The sequence below is a fragment of the Oncorhynchus gorbuscha genome, linkage group LG04, assembly GCF_021184085.1.
Source record: "Oncorhynchus gorbuscha isolate QuinsamMale2020 ecotype Even-year linkage group LG04, OgorEven_v1.0, whole genome shotgun sequence".
Classification (NCBI taxonomy): Eukaryota; Metazoa; Chordata; class Actinopteri; order Salmoniformes; family Salmonidae; genus Oncorhynchus; species Oncorhynchus gorbuscha.
This window is the reverse complement of record NC_060176.1, coordinates 27,713,580-27,732,066: the sequence shown is the minus strand read 5'-3', so window position 1 is coordinate 27,732,066 and position 18,487 is coordinate 27,713,580. Positions and strand designations below refer to the sequence as shown.

The window sequence follows — 18,487 nt, the reverse complement described above, 5'->3', positions numbered from 1 at the left end:
CTCAGAATCTTGAGGGGGCAGTGCTGCTAAAGGCTAGAGCTGCTGCTTTCAAGGAGCAGGACTCTAACCCGGAAGCTTATAAGAAATCCCTCCGACGAACTATCAAACAGACATATCGTCAATACAGGACTACAAAGGGAAGCACAGCCAAGAGCTGCCCAGTGACACGAGCCAACCAGACGAGCTAAACTACTTCTATGCTTGCTTTGAGGCAAATAGTACTGAAACATGCAGGAGCACACCAGCTGTTCTGGAAGACTGTGTGATCATGCTCTCCGCAGCCGATGTGAGTAAGACCTTTAAACAGGTCAACATTTTCAAGGCCGCAGGGCCAGACGGATTACCAGGACATGTACTGCGAGCATACGTTGACCAACTGGTAAGTGTCTTCACTGACATTTTCTACCTCTCCCTGTCCGAGTCTATAATACCAACATGTTTTAAGCAGACCACAATAGTGCCTGTGCCCAAGAACACTAAGGTAACCTGCCTAAATGACTACCGACCCGTAGCGTCTGTAGTCATGAAGTGCTTTGAAATGCTGGTCAGGGCTCACATCAACACCATTATCCCAGAAACCCTAGGCCCACTCCAATTTGCATACCACCTTAACAGATGCACAGGTGATGCAATCTCTATTGCACTCCACACTTCTCTTTCCCACCTGGACAGAAGGAACACCTATGTGAGAATGCTATTCATTGACTACAGCGCAGCGTTTAGCACCATAGTGCCCTCAAAGCTCATAAATAAGCTAAGGACCCTGGGACTAAACCCCTCCCTCTGACACTAGATCCTGGAATTCCTGACGGGCCACCCCCAGGTGGTAAGGGTAGATAAACAACACATCCGCCACACGGTTCCTCAACACATGGGCCTTCAGGTGTGTATGCTCAGTCCCCTCCTGCACTCGCTGTTCACTCATGACTGCACAGCCAGGCACGACTCCAACACCATCATTAAGTTTGCCGATGAGACAACAGTGGTAGGCCTGACCACCGACAACGACGAGACAGCTTATAGGGAGGAGGTCAGAGGCCTGGCAATATGGTGCCAGGAGAACAACCTCTCCCTCAATGTGAGCAAGACAAAGGAGATGATTGTGGACTACAGGAAAAAGAGGATCTAGCAGGACCCCTTTCTCATTGACAGGGCTGTAGTGGAGCAGGTTGAGAGCTTCAAGTTCCTTGGTGTCCACATCACCAACAACCTAACATGGTCCAAGCACACTGAAACAGTTGTGAAAAGGGCACGACAAAACCTATTCCCCCTCAGGAGACTGAAAATATTTGGCCTCTGACCGCAAGGCACTACAGAGGGTAGTGTGCACGGCCCAGTACATCACTGGGGCTAAGCTTCCTGCCATCCAGGACCTCTACACCAGGCAGTGTCAGAGGAAGGCTGCTCAGGGTTTTATTTTCTGGCTAGACATTTATTTTTTTATCTTGTATTTGGGTAGTTTATGGCCTCTACATATTATCTGGACTTTCATGGTCATGCTGCTCTTCTGTGGGCACGATGGCCTTTGTGAACACCAAGCGATGCCAGAGGAAGGCCCAAATAATTGTCAAAGACTCCAGCCACCCTAGTCATAGACCGTTCTCTCTGCTACCGCTCGACAAGCGGTACCTGAGCTCCAAGTCTAGGTCCAAGAGGTTTCTAAATAGCTTCTACCCCAAGCCATGTGACTCCTGAACAGCTAATCAAATGGCTACACCGCTGCTACTCTGTTGTTATCATCTAGGCATAGTCACTTTAATAAGTCTATCTACATGTACATACTACCTCAACTAACCGGGGCCCCCGCACATTGACTCTGTACCAGTACACCCTGTGTATAGTCTCGCTAGTATTATTTTACTGCTGCTCTTTAATTACTTGTTACTTTTATTTCTTATTCTTACTCATATTTTTTTTTAAAACTGCATTATTGGTTAGGGGCTCATAAGTAAGCATTTCACTGTAATGTCTACACCTGTTGTATCCGGCGCATGTGACTTATAACATTTGATTTGATTTGATTTGATGGGCGCCGTACTGCCCTTTTGTTGCCATGACGACAGAAGCCATTCCACGATCACAAGGGAGGAATGTTCCCGAGGACCTGGGGGCAGACGCTCCGCCCAAAGGGAGAATTCAGGTGCTGCACACCTGGAAACCAAACTAAACTGAAATAAACTGATGTGTAGTGTACATCTCAGGAACACAGAAGATAAGCCGTAAAACCATGACATGTCTAAATAACCTTAGTTACCCTATAGCCAGTTCCATATGACCATTTAGGGATTGTCTGGATATCAGGGTGTGTTTGTGTCAGGTGTAAAATCAGGAAGAACAGGTTCCTGGCTGTTCTGATCTGAATACCCTGCACTGCCCTCCCCCTTCCCTAGCCTATTGTTCCCTCTCTCTCATACGCTGGCTGTTTCACTGAGAGATCTCACTGCATTCTGCACACCTGTTAGCTGTAACCACCTGACCAAGCACCAGAAAAAGGTACGTGGTGATCGGGATTTTAGTAATGTAGAGCTATTTCACAATTTCTTCTGTATGGGAGATGTATGGTAGACATTGAATTGTGTGACCAATATATGTGTCTGGTACAGTTTGATTAGTTAAAATGATAACGCCACCAAAACGAATGAGGAAAATCCGTCCGATTGCAAATGCCATACCACTTTCAAATGAAACAGAATGATCATATTGAGGTGTTGGTGGGTTAAAGTTGTACTTAGTAGTTGTCCACGAGTCAGGCAAACCAATATACATGTGTCATCTCTTCCAGACTATTGTTTTATGCAGATTAAGGTCATTGTCAAGTGTATATGTTTCCTTTTGCATAATTTGCCGAGGGGACTCAAATGGTGTTAAACCAACTTTACTTTTACCAAACCAAATATGTAAAGTTGGAAGAGCACACGAACCTAACACAAAGATACTCAGAGTGATTGAAGGAGGATAACATTTAGGCAAAAAGATGGTCTACAGTGACTGAGTCAATCATGACACTTTCTCTATGCTTAAATGTAAATACAATAAGGTAATTAACCCCAACAGACAGAACACATTATTTCAGATATTTTATTTCTATCATGCTATCAAAACCTAATCAACCCTTGGCTTTATGGATACTTCTGAAGGGGAAATGCTAGGTAGACATTCATGTGTGCTTTGAAAACGCTGCTGAATGTGTGTTTAGCATGCCAACAGGCAATATCGCTGTTCATCCCAGATTGACTCAACGAAAGTACATGGGAGTCTCCCCATAGTTACACCCTGAATGATTATTGCATTGGCATTCCTTTAGTCTATTGTCCCCATAACTGAGTTGGCAGACACTCTATAATACAAGTTCTGGGAGATTTGATGAGAAAAACATTTGCTTCTATTCAGGGGAAATAATTGTCCTTCTGACACAGAGTCAGCCTTAACAAAATTGAGATCAAAGCTACACTGACAGCATCAACATTTTATCTCCTGGATTGGTATGAATAGATAATAATTCTATTAAAAGATAACAATAAAGTCAAATCAATCTACCACCCATAGAGAGCTTGCAATTTTTGTAGTGTAGGGTGAGCAATTGTTCCATAACATGGGGAATATAAAATACCATATAGGAATCTTGGGAATTCATAAAGTCCTTATCTGGCCTTAATCAGTTGAACTATTCATACATTTCTTTAATTGTTGGCGACTGGTTGCTTAAGAAAAATGATGTACATTACTGTATATTCTTTATTTATAATCAATAGTGGCCTGCAGACCATGGGACATTTGGGCCAAAATGGGATAATTAAGAAAACAGATTTGACATTTGTGGAGAACCAACCTTGACTCAATGTATCTAACAAAAATATTTTGTTTACGTGTTGATTGTTGTTCAGAACAGGAACGAGAGACGAGATATGGATCTTTACGCAATCATCAGTGCTGTTTTGCTTCTACAACTGCAAGGTTTTCATGTGGCCTTGCTCCAGGCACCAACAGACTCTCCAGGACAAACGATTGATCAAAGTTGGCTTCGTCAATTGGTCAAATCCAAGCTAAACAAGACAACATCACAAGCTCAGTCCAATGACATTGTTGATATGACCCTGGAGGGTACTGAGTCAACAGATGACTCTGAATGGGTTATCGCAAATGGCTCTGTGTCATTTAGTGGGGAACAGGACAGCATCCAGGACACAAATGAGACTTCAGGTGGTGTGACAATTGGCACCACAATGCCACCAGGGTTGCCAAATGCTACAGCAGAGGAACCTCCAGAAACCACTGTTGCACCAGAACCCCCAGTGAGTGTTGCCTTAAACTCAAGCCAAGTTTCCAATGCAACCGGAGAGGACAGTGGATTCCAAACTACCACCACTACTGCAATCACAGAAAACTCAAATGGCTCTAATTCCATGTCCAATTACACTGAATTAAATGAGACAACCACAGCTCCAGACACCAATAGCACAGAGCAGATTGGTCCAGATCCTGGTGCTGAGAACAGGGTAACCAACAGTACAGAGGACTTCCATAATGTAACAACTGCAGTACCAGAGCCATCCAGTGAACCATCCACTGCTTCCCCCTCCACAAAGTTTCCCTTGGACTCCCCTGGGACTACAACTGCCAAAATCATCCCAGAAACTACAACAACCACAGGTCCCAGCACAATAACAGCCATGATGGAAACTGGTGCCGCTTCAGGAAGCAACTCTGCGAGAGGTGAGGAGACAGTGTTCTAGCGTCTAAATATCTGGTACATTCTTTGTCTCGAGGGTACTGCTGTGTGCGCCTATAACCTACTTACTTGCTTGTTCAAGTGAGCCTGTAACAACTTTTAGGGAGATGCCAAGAGATCACAACAATTTAAATTTGGGTGTGTTCACTTCATTTAACCATTGTGATATTGTTTTAAATGTTTTGGGAGAGGCATATTAATGCATGAGTCAGCAACCAGACAGAGCAGTCAAAAGTTACAAATAACCACACAGTATCAGATTTGAACATAGGAGGGACCTAGTTAGAGAGTTACACAATACCCAACAACACTCAAAGGGCACTTATGATATATCATCATCGTCTTTTTTACACAACGCTTTCTTTCCAGTCTCTCCCTGACCCACATTTGACGGATCTCTTTTCTTTTTTGTTACTTGTAAAAAAGAAAATCAAAGCACAAACTCCCCTTCTTTAACCGGCTGGGTAGGGTTGACTTTCAGAAAATACTTGCATGCCCACAGTGAGTGGAGGCTTCCATTACAAACACCTTCTTCAGGGGACAAAAGACCCCTATGCTAGCCTGGCTACAGGAAGGAGGGGGTCAGTAGCTGAGGTTCGTTGCTGCCATACAGGGCGTGAGAGTACTGCTCTCCAGTTTCTAACATACTAAACAAGGGTTTATTTGAGTGGGTGTTTGGAGACATTCGTTAAAGGAGGATATCCCCAATTTTGACAGGTTATAAATGATGTACGAATAGATCCTCTTGTAATTCAAACTCAATTACATCCTTTTCAAACACTTACACATTATTTGCCAGGGCCAGTCATGGATTTCAATATCTATCAAACTGTAAAAACTTGGAAATGTGTAACGAAAAACAGTGTTACCTTTGAGAAGACCCCATCATACATTTCAGCCAGTGATTTGTTTAGACTGTGGCTGGTTTGACCTGTTTGTTTACCTCATTTGCATGTTGCTTTACAGATTTTCCATGGTTAGTACAGCTTACTAGTTATGCATCGCAGTCTTTATAGGCAATGTTTATTAATCTACTAACAACCAATACTGGCTGATTACTCCAGGGAACATGGAGTGAAAAGGTGTAGCGTTTCCCACAACCATGTCACACAAAAGTAGACATTATCCGGACTTAGATCATATCTTCTCTATTCATTGATTGACCCGCTGTCACTTGGTAGCATCACACCATTGTTACACTAAACATAAAAGGTTCCTGGAGGATCCTTTAGGGGTTCTTCAAATTGATTAATTAACCCCTAAGTTATTCGAAGAAACCTTTAAAACGACTCTGGCATGTTGATGTTGGTGTCCTCTGTAGGTTATCCATAGCCAGAATGATCGGACAGGTCATCAAAGGTGTAGGGAGGGTGACGTTTGTGAATACGTTTGTGAATACATGTAATTCTACAGATGATTAACAAAACATACCTTGGTTTTTGTGGTAAATGTGAATGGGGGGGAAAAACGGTTCACCTTTGACAAAGGTTTTCATACACATACCTTGTCCATAATGTAGAGGGCTCTGGGATCTTTATTGAAGAGGTACAGGATGAGGAAGATGGCTGTTGTGACAGTCCTATAAGATTTTAGAGAAACCATGAATTAAAATGAAAACTGTAGGTGATACATGTGATCTACATAACATTATGAGGCAAACCACTACTAATTGTACATACAAAGACAAACACAAATAACTACGCAGTGCAGTAATCTTTGCCCAATGCTGCTATATCCTTTAACATATTCTTACCTCTTTGTTGATTGATATCCATTGAATTGTGTCCATATTCTGTCATAGAACGAATTGTAAAAAGGGACAAAGTGTCAAGCAGCCATTTGCACAAATATGAAAGATAGACAGTATAATCATAAAATAATATCAATTTAGATCAAACTAGGGAAAAACCTTACCTTATATTGAGGAGATCTTTCAATTTTTCAGTTAAATGCCTGCACCTGCTGTGGTCTCAAATTCAATTCCAAATGTTTCAATTGGGTAGTTAGGTTCCTGCAAGAACCCCCCAAGAACTAAAGCGGTTCCTCTATGAACCCAACCTCCTATGTGGTTCTTGGAAGAACCTTTTTGTTGGCATTTTTCAGTGCCAAGAACCATAAGGTTCTTCGATGAACTTTGAGGATCTTAGAAGAACCCTTGATGCACTCCTAATTTTTTGAGTCTACATTCTAAAAAAGACCTCAGCCATAGTGGCCCCCAAAAGTCAAGTGTTGCCCAGTCATTCCAAATTGTGACTTTTTAGTCTAAATTACACTACATTCTTGGGGAAAAACGGTGCTATCTAGAACCTAAAAGGATTCTTCGGCTGTCCCCATAGGAGAACCCTTTGAAGAATTCCTTTTGGTTCCAGGTATAAATAAGTCTTTTGGGCATCCATGTAAAACCCTTTCCACAAAGGGTTCTACCTGGAACCAAAATGGGTTCTTATTTTGTTCTTATTTTCTTATTTCAAAATTGTGTAGTTCAGTCCTTGAGCTGTTATTTTCTATCGATGTTTTGTATTATGTCATGTTTTGTGTGAACACAGGTAAGAGGAGCTGCTACTTCAGCAACAGCTAATGGGGATCCTAATAAAATACCAAAAAATACCAAATACCAAATTTACTTTAGACAGAAGGCAATGTTGCCATTAGCTAGCAGTTCATAAAAAATACCTAGCAATTCTAGAGTTAGCTAGATAAAATCAGATGCTCTCCCCTCAATCTTAGCTAGCTAGCTAACGTAATACTACATCTAATGTCAATCTGAAAACATCACAATGATGACAAAAGGTTTTCCTACTAATTATGTTCCTCCTTTAGAAATGGCAATGTTTTCCCAAGCTATAATGCACTTCTTCATCAGTGCCAATCGACATTGCGTTTAGTCGGGAGTCAGGCTTAAACAGCCAAAACAATATTTTGACGAAACGTGTAACACATGAATGAATATAAATACCCCCCTTTCTTCTAATGTAAATTCAGGGTGTGCTCCTTTTTATCAAATTAAATGTGTTGTGAGAAAATAGAAACGCAAGTGAGGTTAACAAGCTTGGTTTTCAGATAAGGAGATGTCAGGGAAGTAAACATTTGAATTTCCAAATGTGATGACTGAGATTGTGAAAGCTTTTTCGAAGAGGGGAAACTGTTGTTCATAGTAAACATGTTGTTAATCTTATTAACATATTGACTAGTCTGGTACTATTCATTTAGTTGTATTAAGTTTTATCAAAACTGCCCTTGGAATAGTTAGATCTCACCTTCGTATACCACAAACCACATGCCCAAGAAGACAGTAGTATTATGGTAAACAGGTTTCCATGGGTAACACAAACAATCCATAGTCCTCTTTGCTTTATCTTTTCGTGGCATTGTTATCAATAAAAGTCACAAAATTAATGAGTACAACCTAGGTGCTGGATCCAAGGCACAAGGAACTGCATTTTTATCAATACATTAGCATAACTAACACAGCCTGTAAATGCATTTCAGCCATAATGCTTTTCCTCTTACGGGGTTGGTTAACGTAATTCAATCAGAGATTCAGGGAGAGCATCATTTAATAAATCATGTTGGTCAAATGTTTTAAACTATTCACACACCTTCACTTTTTTTAAACATATTTTGTTATGTTGCAAAGTGGGGAAAAAAATGTATTTAATTGTCAATTTAGTCAACGATCCACAACCAATACTCAAGGTGGAAGAAAAATGTGATCCAAAAAATATATACGCAAAAACGAAACACTAGTTCAACCCCCCTGATTCAATACGTATTAGAATAACCTTTGGAAGCAATGACAGCTGTGAGTCTTTCTGGGTAAGTCTCTAAGAGCTTTGCACACCTGGATTGTAAAATTCTTCAAGCTCTGCCAAGTTGATTGTTGATTATTGCTAGACTGCTGTTTTCAAGTCTTGCCATAGATTTTCAAGCCAATTTAAGTCAAAACTGTAATCAGGCCACTCAGAAAAAATTACATGTCATCTTGGCAAGCAACTCCAGTGTTTTGGCCTTGTGTTTTAGGTTATTGTCCTGCTGAAAGGTTAATTTGTCTTCCAGTGTCTGGTGGAAAGCAGACTGAAACAGGTTTCTTCTAGGATTTTGTCTGTGTTTTGCTCTATTCCATTTATTTTTATCCTAAATAACTCCCTAGTCCTTGCCGATGACAAGCATACCCATAAAATGATGCAGCCACCACCATGCTTGAAAATATGAAGAGTGGTACCCAGTGATGTGTTATTTTGGATTTGCCCCAAACATAATGCTTTGTATTCAGAACAAAAGTTAATTTCTTTACCACATTTTTAGCAGTATTACTTTAGTGCCTTATTGGAAACAGGATGTATGTTTGGATTATTTTTAATTCTGCACAGGCTTCCTACTTTTTGCTTTGTCATTTAAGTTAGTATTGTGGAGTAACTACACTGAACAGAAATATAAATGCAAAATGCAGCAATTTCTTTATTAGGCTTGCCATAACAGAGGTTGAATATTCACTCAAGACATTTCAGCTTTAAATAAGTTATTCATTTGTAAAAAAAAAAAAACGAAATTCTAAAAACTAAATTCCACTTTGACATTATGGGTATTGTATGTAGATCAGTGAATCAAAATCTCAACTTAATCCAATTTCAATTCAGGCTGTAAGAGGACAAAATGTGTAAAAGGTCAAGGGGTGTGAATCCTTTCTGAAAGCACTGTATCACTTCCGTGGTAATTTCACAAATGACATGAAACGGCAATGAAATACTGATACACTTCATTTGACTGACATTGGTTAATTATTGGTTTCACTAATTGGTTCAACGTGATTAAATAGATGGAAAACTTTTACTGAATTGCAATAAAACCTGTTATTTTCACGCATGGCTTTTGCACTGATTGTGGCAGCGTTATGCCACGGCTGGGAAATAGTACTATCTATTGAGTTGGAGACTACTCATGCAAAAGGGTGCTCGTTGTGCACATTTATTTTTAAATGCACATTTTGCCCTCAATTACAGGAAGAATGGTACTTTATTTGGATTGTCACAAGTAGATGGTTTGTACTGTATATGATTTGTCGATGTTCAATAACTGTCAACAACATTTCAACTTACTATCCACTAACCCTAACCTTAACTCTTACCCTGACCCTTATTATAAACCTATCCACTAACCCTAACCTTAACTCTTACCCTGACCCTTATTATAAACCTATCCACTAACCCTAACCTTAACTCTTACCCTGACCCTTATTATAAACCTATCCACTAACCCTAACCTTAACTCTTACCCTGACCCTTATTATAAACCTATCCACTAACCCTAACCTTAACTCTTACCCTGACCCTTATTATAAACCTATCCACTAACCCTAACCTTAACTCTTACCCTGACCCTTATTATAAACCTATCCACTAACCCTAACCTTAACTCTTACCCTGACCCTTATTATAAACCTATCCACTAACCCTAACCTTAACTCTTACCCTGACCCTTATTATAAACCTATCCACTAACCCTAACCTTAACTCTTACCCTGACCCTTATTATAAACCTATCCACTAACCCTAACCTTAACTCTTACCCTGACCCTTATTATAAACCTATCCCTAACCCTAACATTAACTCTTACCCTGACCCTTATTATAAACCTATCCACTAACCCTAACCTTAACTCTTACCCTGACCCTTATTATAAACCTATCCACTAACCCTAACCTTAACTCTTACCCTGACCCTTATTATAAACCTATCCCTAACCCTAACCTTAACTCTTACCCTGACCCTTATTATAAACCTATCCCTAACCCTAACCTTAACTCTTACCCTGACCCTTATTATAAACCTATCCACTAACCCTAACCTTAACTCTTACCCTGACCCTTATTATAAACCTATCCCTAACCCTAACCTTAACTCTTACCCTGACCCTTATTATAAACCTATCCACTAACCCTAACCTTAACTCTTACCCTGACCCTTACTATAAACCTATCCCTAACCCTAACCTTAACTCTTACCCTGACCCTTATCATAAACCTATCCCTAACCCTAACATTAACTCTTACTCTGACCCTTATTATAAACCTATCCCTAACCCTAACCTTAACTCTTACCCTGACCCTTATTATAAACCTATCCACTAACCCTAACCTTAACTCTTACCCTGACCCTTATCATAAACCTATCACTAACCCTAACCTTAACTCTTACCCTGACCCTTATTTTAAACCTATCCCTAAACGTAACCTTAGGAAGTATTTGCTTATCAACAGCCACTTTGTTGATAGTTTGACCATCTGTATATAATCTACAGTATATGGAACTATCCAAATAAAGTGTAACTGGATGAATATTTTGAAATACAGAGATATATCATCCCAGACAACATTTTATTGCACCATATATTAGAATTGCACCGATATTAGAATGTTGTATTTGCAATGTATTTCCCTATTTTTCATGTATTCTTTTTGATACATTTTCTAAAGGTTTGGCCTCAGATGCAGTGCAGAACAAGAAGAGGAGTGAGGCATGGGCTGCCTTCCTGGGCATAGGAGTGACAGTGTGCTTCGTGGCGATGGTGGTCTACGTCATCCTGAGAAGGAGAGACCGACGGGATTTCACACACAGGAAGCTTGTTGAGGAAATCCCCTCAGACCCAGGTAGGAAGTTCCCTTAGAGATATTTCCCTTTTAGGATTTCCTGGCATATTTTCTATCTGATAGAACTGGATCAATAATAGGAAAGCTCCTGTTATCCTATCCTATGCAAAATGTCACATGTCTGTTTCTCACTCCTAGTTCTACGACTGAACAACCCTGAGCCTGTGGACTTGAAATATGATGGTTCAGCCTACTACAATCGTGGACTCCAAATGGAAAATATCCCAATGGACCACTTTCCACAAGGACATCAAAATTGAGAAGGACTCCAAGACTAACCTTAAACACTTTAAAGGAGACTTTCATATACAAAATACTTATTGAGACCCAACATACACATTAACGTGCATAAGTCTCTATAGCAGAATGTCAAGTCATGGATTTACTGCACACTAATGCATTGGTTATGTGGGTTTGTACATTTTTCCAAATTCCAGGAAACTTTGAGAATTTGGAAATGTGTTAGGAATGTATTATTATTTTGGAACATTTGAATAATAATGTTGTTTTTATTTCTAAAATTACATTGGTTTGGAAGGAAAGTTTTAAAATTTGCTGGAAATATTCCCATTCTTTGTTACGCCTAGGACGAATAGTACCTTTCCATAACTTAGACTTCCACATAATTATCGCATTGATCTCAATGGGAGAAAACGTCATGCATGGATCTCAATGTAGGATTCTAGACACTTCAGCACAGTCTATTATAGAAGTACTAAAAGCCAAAAATGAAGTCTTAATTGTCTGCTATATTTCCAAGATGGTTCAACAAAGGTAATTAAACATTTCTTAGACATGAAGACCTACACTCAAATAAGGTTATTTTTGTACCTTACTCTAAATGACAATTTAGCCACAGGTCAACTCAATATAAACATAAATGTTTGATTTTTATTGAACCTTTATTTAACTAGGCAAGTCAGTTAAGATATATACTTCAAGAATCATGTCCATAATTATTGGCACCCTTGATAAAGATGAGAAAAAAAGACTGTATAAAATCAAAATATCAAATACTGAGCTATATTGCATAAATCAATGGGGAAATTAGATTATTTTATACTAATATAATTGCTCAGAGAAAGAGAGTTTGTTTAAAAGGTATTAAAAATACATCTAAAAAAGATAGCAGGGCAGCAGGTGGCCTAGCGGTTAAGAGTGTTGGACCAATAACTGAAAGGTCGTTGGTTTGAATCTCCATGCTGACTAGGTAGAAAAATGTGTTGATCTGCCCTTGAGCAAGGCCCTTATAGCTCCTGTAAGTCACTCTGGATAAAGTGTCTACTAAATGACTAAAATATAGATAGGGTTCAAAATGATTGGCACCCCTGTTTTCAAAACTCTAGCACCCTCCCCCTATGAGTATAATGACACCCTTTTCCCAATGGTGTAAAGTACTTAAGTAAAAAATACTTGAAGTATCTGTACTTTACTATTTATATTTTTTTAATACTTTTACTTTTACTTCACTATATTCCTAAATAAAACAATGTAATTTTTACTCCATACATTTTCCCTGACACCCAAAAGTACTCGTTACATTTTGAATGCTTAGCAGTGCAGGAAAATGGTCCGATACACACATTTATCAAGAGGACATCCCTGGTCATACTGTCTGTGATCTGACGTACTCACTAAACACAAATGCTTGGTTTGTAAATTATGTTTGGAGTGTGCCCCTGGCAATCCTTAAATAAAAGACTAAATTAAACTAGCTTAATATAAGGAATTTGAAATTATTTATACTTTTACTTTTTAACAATTACATTTAGTAAGTATATTTAAAACCAAATACTTTTAGACTTTTACTGGGTGACTCACTAATACTTGAGTCATTTTCTGTGAAGGTATCTATACTTTTACTGAAGTACGACAATTGGGTACTTTTTCCACCACTGCTTTTTCTAAAATGTTTAATGAGATTGGAGAACTAATTGGGACGGGTTCAGGGCCGGCCCTCTCATTAGGAGGCCACCTATGGTGGAAGACACACCTCCAACAGAAGCCAGATGTGGAGGTCCTGGGCTGGCGTGGTAACACATGGTCTGCGGTTGTGAGGCAAGTTGTGCGTACTGCCAAATTCTCTAAAATGATGTTGGAGGTGGCTTATTGTAGAGAAATTAACATTCAATTCTCTGGCAACAGCTCTGGTGGACATTCCTGTAGTCAACATGCAAATTGCACGCTCCATCAAAATTTGAGACATCTGTGGCATTGTATTGTGTGACAAAACTTCACATTTTAGAGTGGCTTTTTTATTGTCCCTAACACAAGGTGCGCCTGTGTAATGATCATGCTGTGTAATCAGCTTCTTGATATGCCACATCTGTCAGGTGAACGGATTACTTTGGCAAATGAGAAATGCTCACTACAGAGATGTAAACAAATTTGTGCACAGAATTTGAGAGAAATAAGCTTTTTGTGCGAATGGAAATTTCTGGGATATTTTATTTCAGCTCATGAAACATAGGACCAGCACTTCATATGTTGTGTTTATATTTTCGTAAAATTCTGCACAAAAACAATGACAATTTGTGAAAGAGAAAGTAAAACAAAATACAAAACCAAATCTCTCTCTATCTCTCTCTTGCTTCTCTTTAATTTTGGAAGAAATTAATTTGTTCAAAACTGCTCAACTATTGTCTTTCTTTCTCTTTGAGTCAATTACTCATGATATTTTATGCACTGCAGTGCTAGCTAGCTGTAGCATATGCTTTCAGTACTAGATTAATTCCCTGATATTTTCATTGGGTGGACAACATGTCAGTTCATGCTGCAAGAGCTCTGATAGGTAGGAGGATGTCCTCCGGAAGTTGTCATAATTACTGTGTAAGTCTATAAAAGTGGGTGAGAACAATGAGCCTCCTAGTTTTGCTTTGATGTCAATGTACCCAGAGGATGACAGAAGCTAGCTGTCTACACCATGGTGCTAACCTACAGTGTTGCTGAGGATACTGTAGACCTTCAATACTAAACAGTGTGTTTTAATCAATTATTTGGTGACGTGAATATACTTAGTGTAGTTTTATCTAAAAATGATTTTTTAAATGTTTCACTTTAAAAAAATGAAGTTCACTGAGGATGAGCCCTCCCCCCCTTTCTCCTCCAAGGAGCCTCCACTGACCAGTAGCATATGGCTTTTTAGGTGAGAGCTGATGCCAACCTGTAATTAGCAGTGCCCACTTTGTCAAAGGCAGGGGCACAAAATATTTAAGGTCCACTCCCAGTGCGCATCTCCAGGGTGCTGTTGGAGAGATGCGTCGCTGCGACGCTCCACCAACGTTCCGTCCCCCAAAAATAATCTAACAGAAATCATGTAACAGATATAACCTACTGTAGAAGAGGATGTGGCTTTTTCTGTAGCCTATGAGACAGACACTTTTTACATCATGCAGGTTTCTTCGATCAAGTAGCCTAACCTAAATGTATTTTTTGGTGCAGTCTTGATCGGTCTTGATTTCCACTTCCACCGATGTTGGTTTTTGGTCTGGTCCGGAACAAATCTGAACCAATCATATATGTCTATGATTGACTCAGACTTTGTCTGATCTGGACCAGCCTTGATTTGGCCCAAACATAGACGTCTATGTTTGGCTCAGATTTTGTCCGGTCTAGTCCAGCCTTGATAGGGCCCAAACATAGATGTCTATAAATGATGTCTTTTCAACGTCCCAGAAAATACGTATTTTAAATGTCCGGAAAGTACATATTTTTTACCTTTCATTCAGAACCTAAATTGAACCTGACCTCAGTGTGTGGAAAATATGTATTTTAGACATATTTTCAACGTAATTTTGCTTACTGGGACTATTCTCGTTTTGTCTCACCTGGGGTGGTAGAACGGCCAGGACCGGGCCTGGAGGGACCTTAGACCATTCCTCCATACAGAATCTTTCCAGTTCTTTGATATCCCTTTTCTGCACTTATGGACTGCCCTCTTCAATACAAACCAAATCAATGGAGTTCAAGTCTGGAGACCGAGATGGACATTGCAAAATGTTGATTTTGTGGTTAATTAACTATTTCTTTGTTGATTTTGATTAGTGCTTGGGGATATGTTCTTGCTGGAAGAGCCACTTACGGAGGCAACCAGGATTTTGGCTAAAATGTCCTGGTACTTGGAAAAGTTCATGATGTCGTTGACTTAACAAGAACCACGTGACCAGTGGAAGCAAAATAGCCCCATAACATCAAAGATCCACCACCATATTTTACCGTAAATATGAGGTACTTTTCGGCAAATGCTTCTGTTTTTCAACGCAAAACATTTCATTGGTGTGTGTGGCCAAAAAGCTCCATTTTGATGTCATCTGCACCAAACCATATTACCGCCTGGAGTTTATCAACTTACAAAAGACACATTCAGATGTCTTGGTAATAGAGTATCAGATTGGCTACTGTACCTGAAATATGTGTCAGCTCATAATCAGTTACAGTTAAGACAGTTTGTATTCTGTTTTGTCTTCATCTATGTTGTTTTGTCTGTCTAATTTATTTTCCTGAATTTTACAACAGTGCCTGAATTTGTATCCCTTTATTCCTAATGGACTGTTCTATGCTTTTCCTCCCAAACAGGAAAGGCCACTTGAAGGAACACTATGGAAGTTTAGTTGCTAATTGTTTATGGGTTGAATGTCGGCTGTATTCAGATCAACATATATTGTTTTCCTCAAATGAAAGAGTTTTGTGCTTTCGTGAGATAAGGAGGAGGATGGCATTCACTTCAGCAGTGATACATTCATGAACTTCTTTGAGGAAAAGATCATGCTCATTAGAAAGCAAATTACGGACTCCTCTTTACATCTGCGTATTCCTCCAAAGTTCAGTTGTCCTGAGTCTGCACAACTCTACCAGGACCTTAGATCAAGGGAGACACTCAAGTGTTTTACTACTATATCGCTTGACACAATGATGAAAATAATCATGGCCTCTAAACCTTCAAGCTGCATACTGGACCCTAAGTCCAACTAAACTACCGAAAGGGTTGCTTCATGTGCTTCGCCCTCCTATGTTGACCATAATAAATGGCTCTCTATCCACCAGATGTTAACTTTCACTGCTATGCGGATGACACACAGCTGTACATTTCGATGAAACATGGTGAAGCCCCAAAATTGCCCTCGCTGGAAGCCTGTGTTTCAGACATAAGGAAGTGGATGCCTGCAAATGTTCTACTTTTAAACTCGGACAAAACAGAGATGCATGTTCTAGGTCTGTTGAACCTGACAATTAATCTTGATGGTTGTACACTCATCTCAAATAAAACTGTGAAGGACCTCGGCATTACTCTGGACCCTGATCTCTATTTTGATAAACATATCAAGACTGTATCAAGGACAAATTTTTCCATCTAAGTGACATTGCAAAAATCAGAAACTTTCTGTCCAAAAATGTATCCATGCTTTTGTCACTTCTAGGTTAGACTACTGCAATGCTCTACTTACCGTCCACCTGGATAAAGCACTAAATAAACTTCAGTTAGTGCTAAATATGGCTGAAAATGTTGATCATATTAATCCAATGCTAGCCTCTCTACACTGGCTTCCTGTCAAGGCAAGGGCTGATTTGAAGGTTTTACTGCTAACCTACAAAGCAGTACATGGGCTTGCTCCTACCTACAGTATCTTTCCGATTTGGCCCTGCCATACATACCTACACGTACGCTACGGTCACAAGACGCAGGCCTCCTAACTATCCCTAGAATTTCTAAGCAAACAGCTGGAGGCAGGGCTTTCTCATATAGAGCTCATTTTTATTGAATGGTCTGCCTACCCATGTGAGAGACGCAGACTCGGTCTCAACCTTTAAGTCTTTATTGAAGACTCATCTCTTCAGTATGATTGAGTGTAGTCTGGCCCAGGTGTGTGAAGGTGAACGGAAAAGCACTGGAGCAACGAACCGCCCTTGCTGTCTCTGCCTGGCCAGTTTCCCTCTCTCCACTGGGAGTCTGCCTCTAATCCTAGTACAGGGGTTGAGTCACTGGCTTACTGGTGCTCTTCCATGCCGTCCCTAGGAGGGGTGCGTCACTTGAGTGGGTTGATGTGGTCTTCCTTTCTGGGTTGGCGCCCCCCCTTGGGTTGTGCCGTGGCAGAGATCTTTGTGGTCTATACTCGGCTTTGTCTCAGGATGGTAAATTGGTGGTTGAAGACATCCCTCTAGTGGTATGCTCTCTAATTCTCTCTCTCTTTCTCTCTTTCTATCTTTCTTTCTCTCTCTCAGAGGACCGGAGCCCTTGGACCATGCCTCGGGACTGCCTGGCCTGATGACTCCTTGCTGTCCCCAGTCCTGATATAAACACGACAGGAAGACACACGAAGCTGGACTCGGCAAGCTGGGATGAGAACAGAAGGCTGGTAACCCAGACTACTCTGACTCTTAATCCTGCGTTTATTGGCGGCTCTCACCGTCTGTGCCCTGGGCAAATAACCCGGTAGCAGAGGAAGGAAGCGGAGATAACCCGGTAGCAGACGAAGGAAGCGAATTGTGGCGTATTCTGCCCAGGGGAGCTGTTCTGCCCAAGACGCAGGGTTTCTGAAAGCTGCGTAGTATGCGACCAATCGTCTGATTGGCCCTCTCTGCTTGACCGTTAGACTGGGGATGAAACCCGGAAGAGAGACTGACGGACGCACCAATCAAGCGACAGAACTCCCTCCAAAACTGTGGCGTGAATTGCGGGCCTCTGTCTGAAACGGCGTCTAACGGGAGGCCATGAATTCTGAATACATTCTCAATAATGATTTGTGCCGTCTCCTTAGCGGAAGGAAGTTTAGCGAGGGGAATGAAATGTGCCGCCTTAGAGAACCTATCGACAACCGTCAGAATCACAGTCTTCCCCGCAGACAAAGGCAGACCGGTAATGAAGTCTAAGGCAATGTGAGACCATGGTCGAGAAGGAATGGGGAGCGGTCTGAGACGACCGGCAGGAGGAGAGTTACCCGACTTAGTCTGCGCGCAGTCCGAACAAGCAGCCACGAAACGGCGCGTGTCACGCTCCTGAGTCGGCCACCAAAGCGCTGGCGAATAGACGCAAGAGTGCCTCGAACACCGGGATGACCAGCTAACTTGGCAGAGTGAGCCCACTGAAGAACAGCCAGACAGTGGAAACAGGAAC

At 40.7% G+C, this 18,487-nt stretch overlaps 1 protein-coding gene across 2 annotated transcripts; it reads left to right on the top strand.

Annotated features, from left to right (window-relative positions):
- The first annotated feature begins 2,359 nt into the window (after positions 1 to 2,359).
- On the top strand, positions 2,360 to 12,352 carry LOC124033179 (mucin-15-like). 2 transcript variants are annotated; one of them, XM_046345140.1, is made up of 4 exons: positions 2,360 to 2,493; positions 3,885 to 4,713; positions 11,203 to 11,376; positions 11,515 to 12,352. In XM_046345140.1, exons 2-4 carry the CDS (start codon positions 3,906 to 3,908, stop codon positions 11,634 to 11,636), a joined length of 1,104 nt encoding a protein of 367 aa, XP_046201096.1. In that variant the 5' UTR covers positions 2,360 to 2,493; positions 3,885 to 3,905; the 3' UTR covers positions 11,637 to 12,352. The 2 variants fall into 2 exon arrangements, with proteins under 2 accessions (XP_046201096.1, XP_046201097.1); XM_046345141.1 differs by having other exon boundaries at positions 2,407 to 2,493; positions 3,890 to 4,713.
- Positions 12,353 to 18,487: the final 6,135 nt, after the last annotated feature.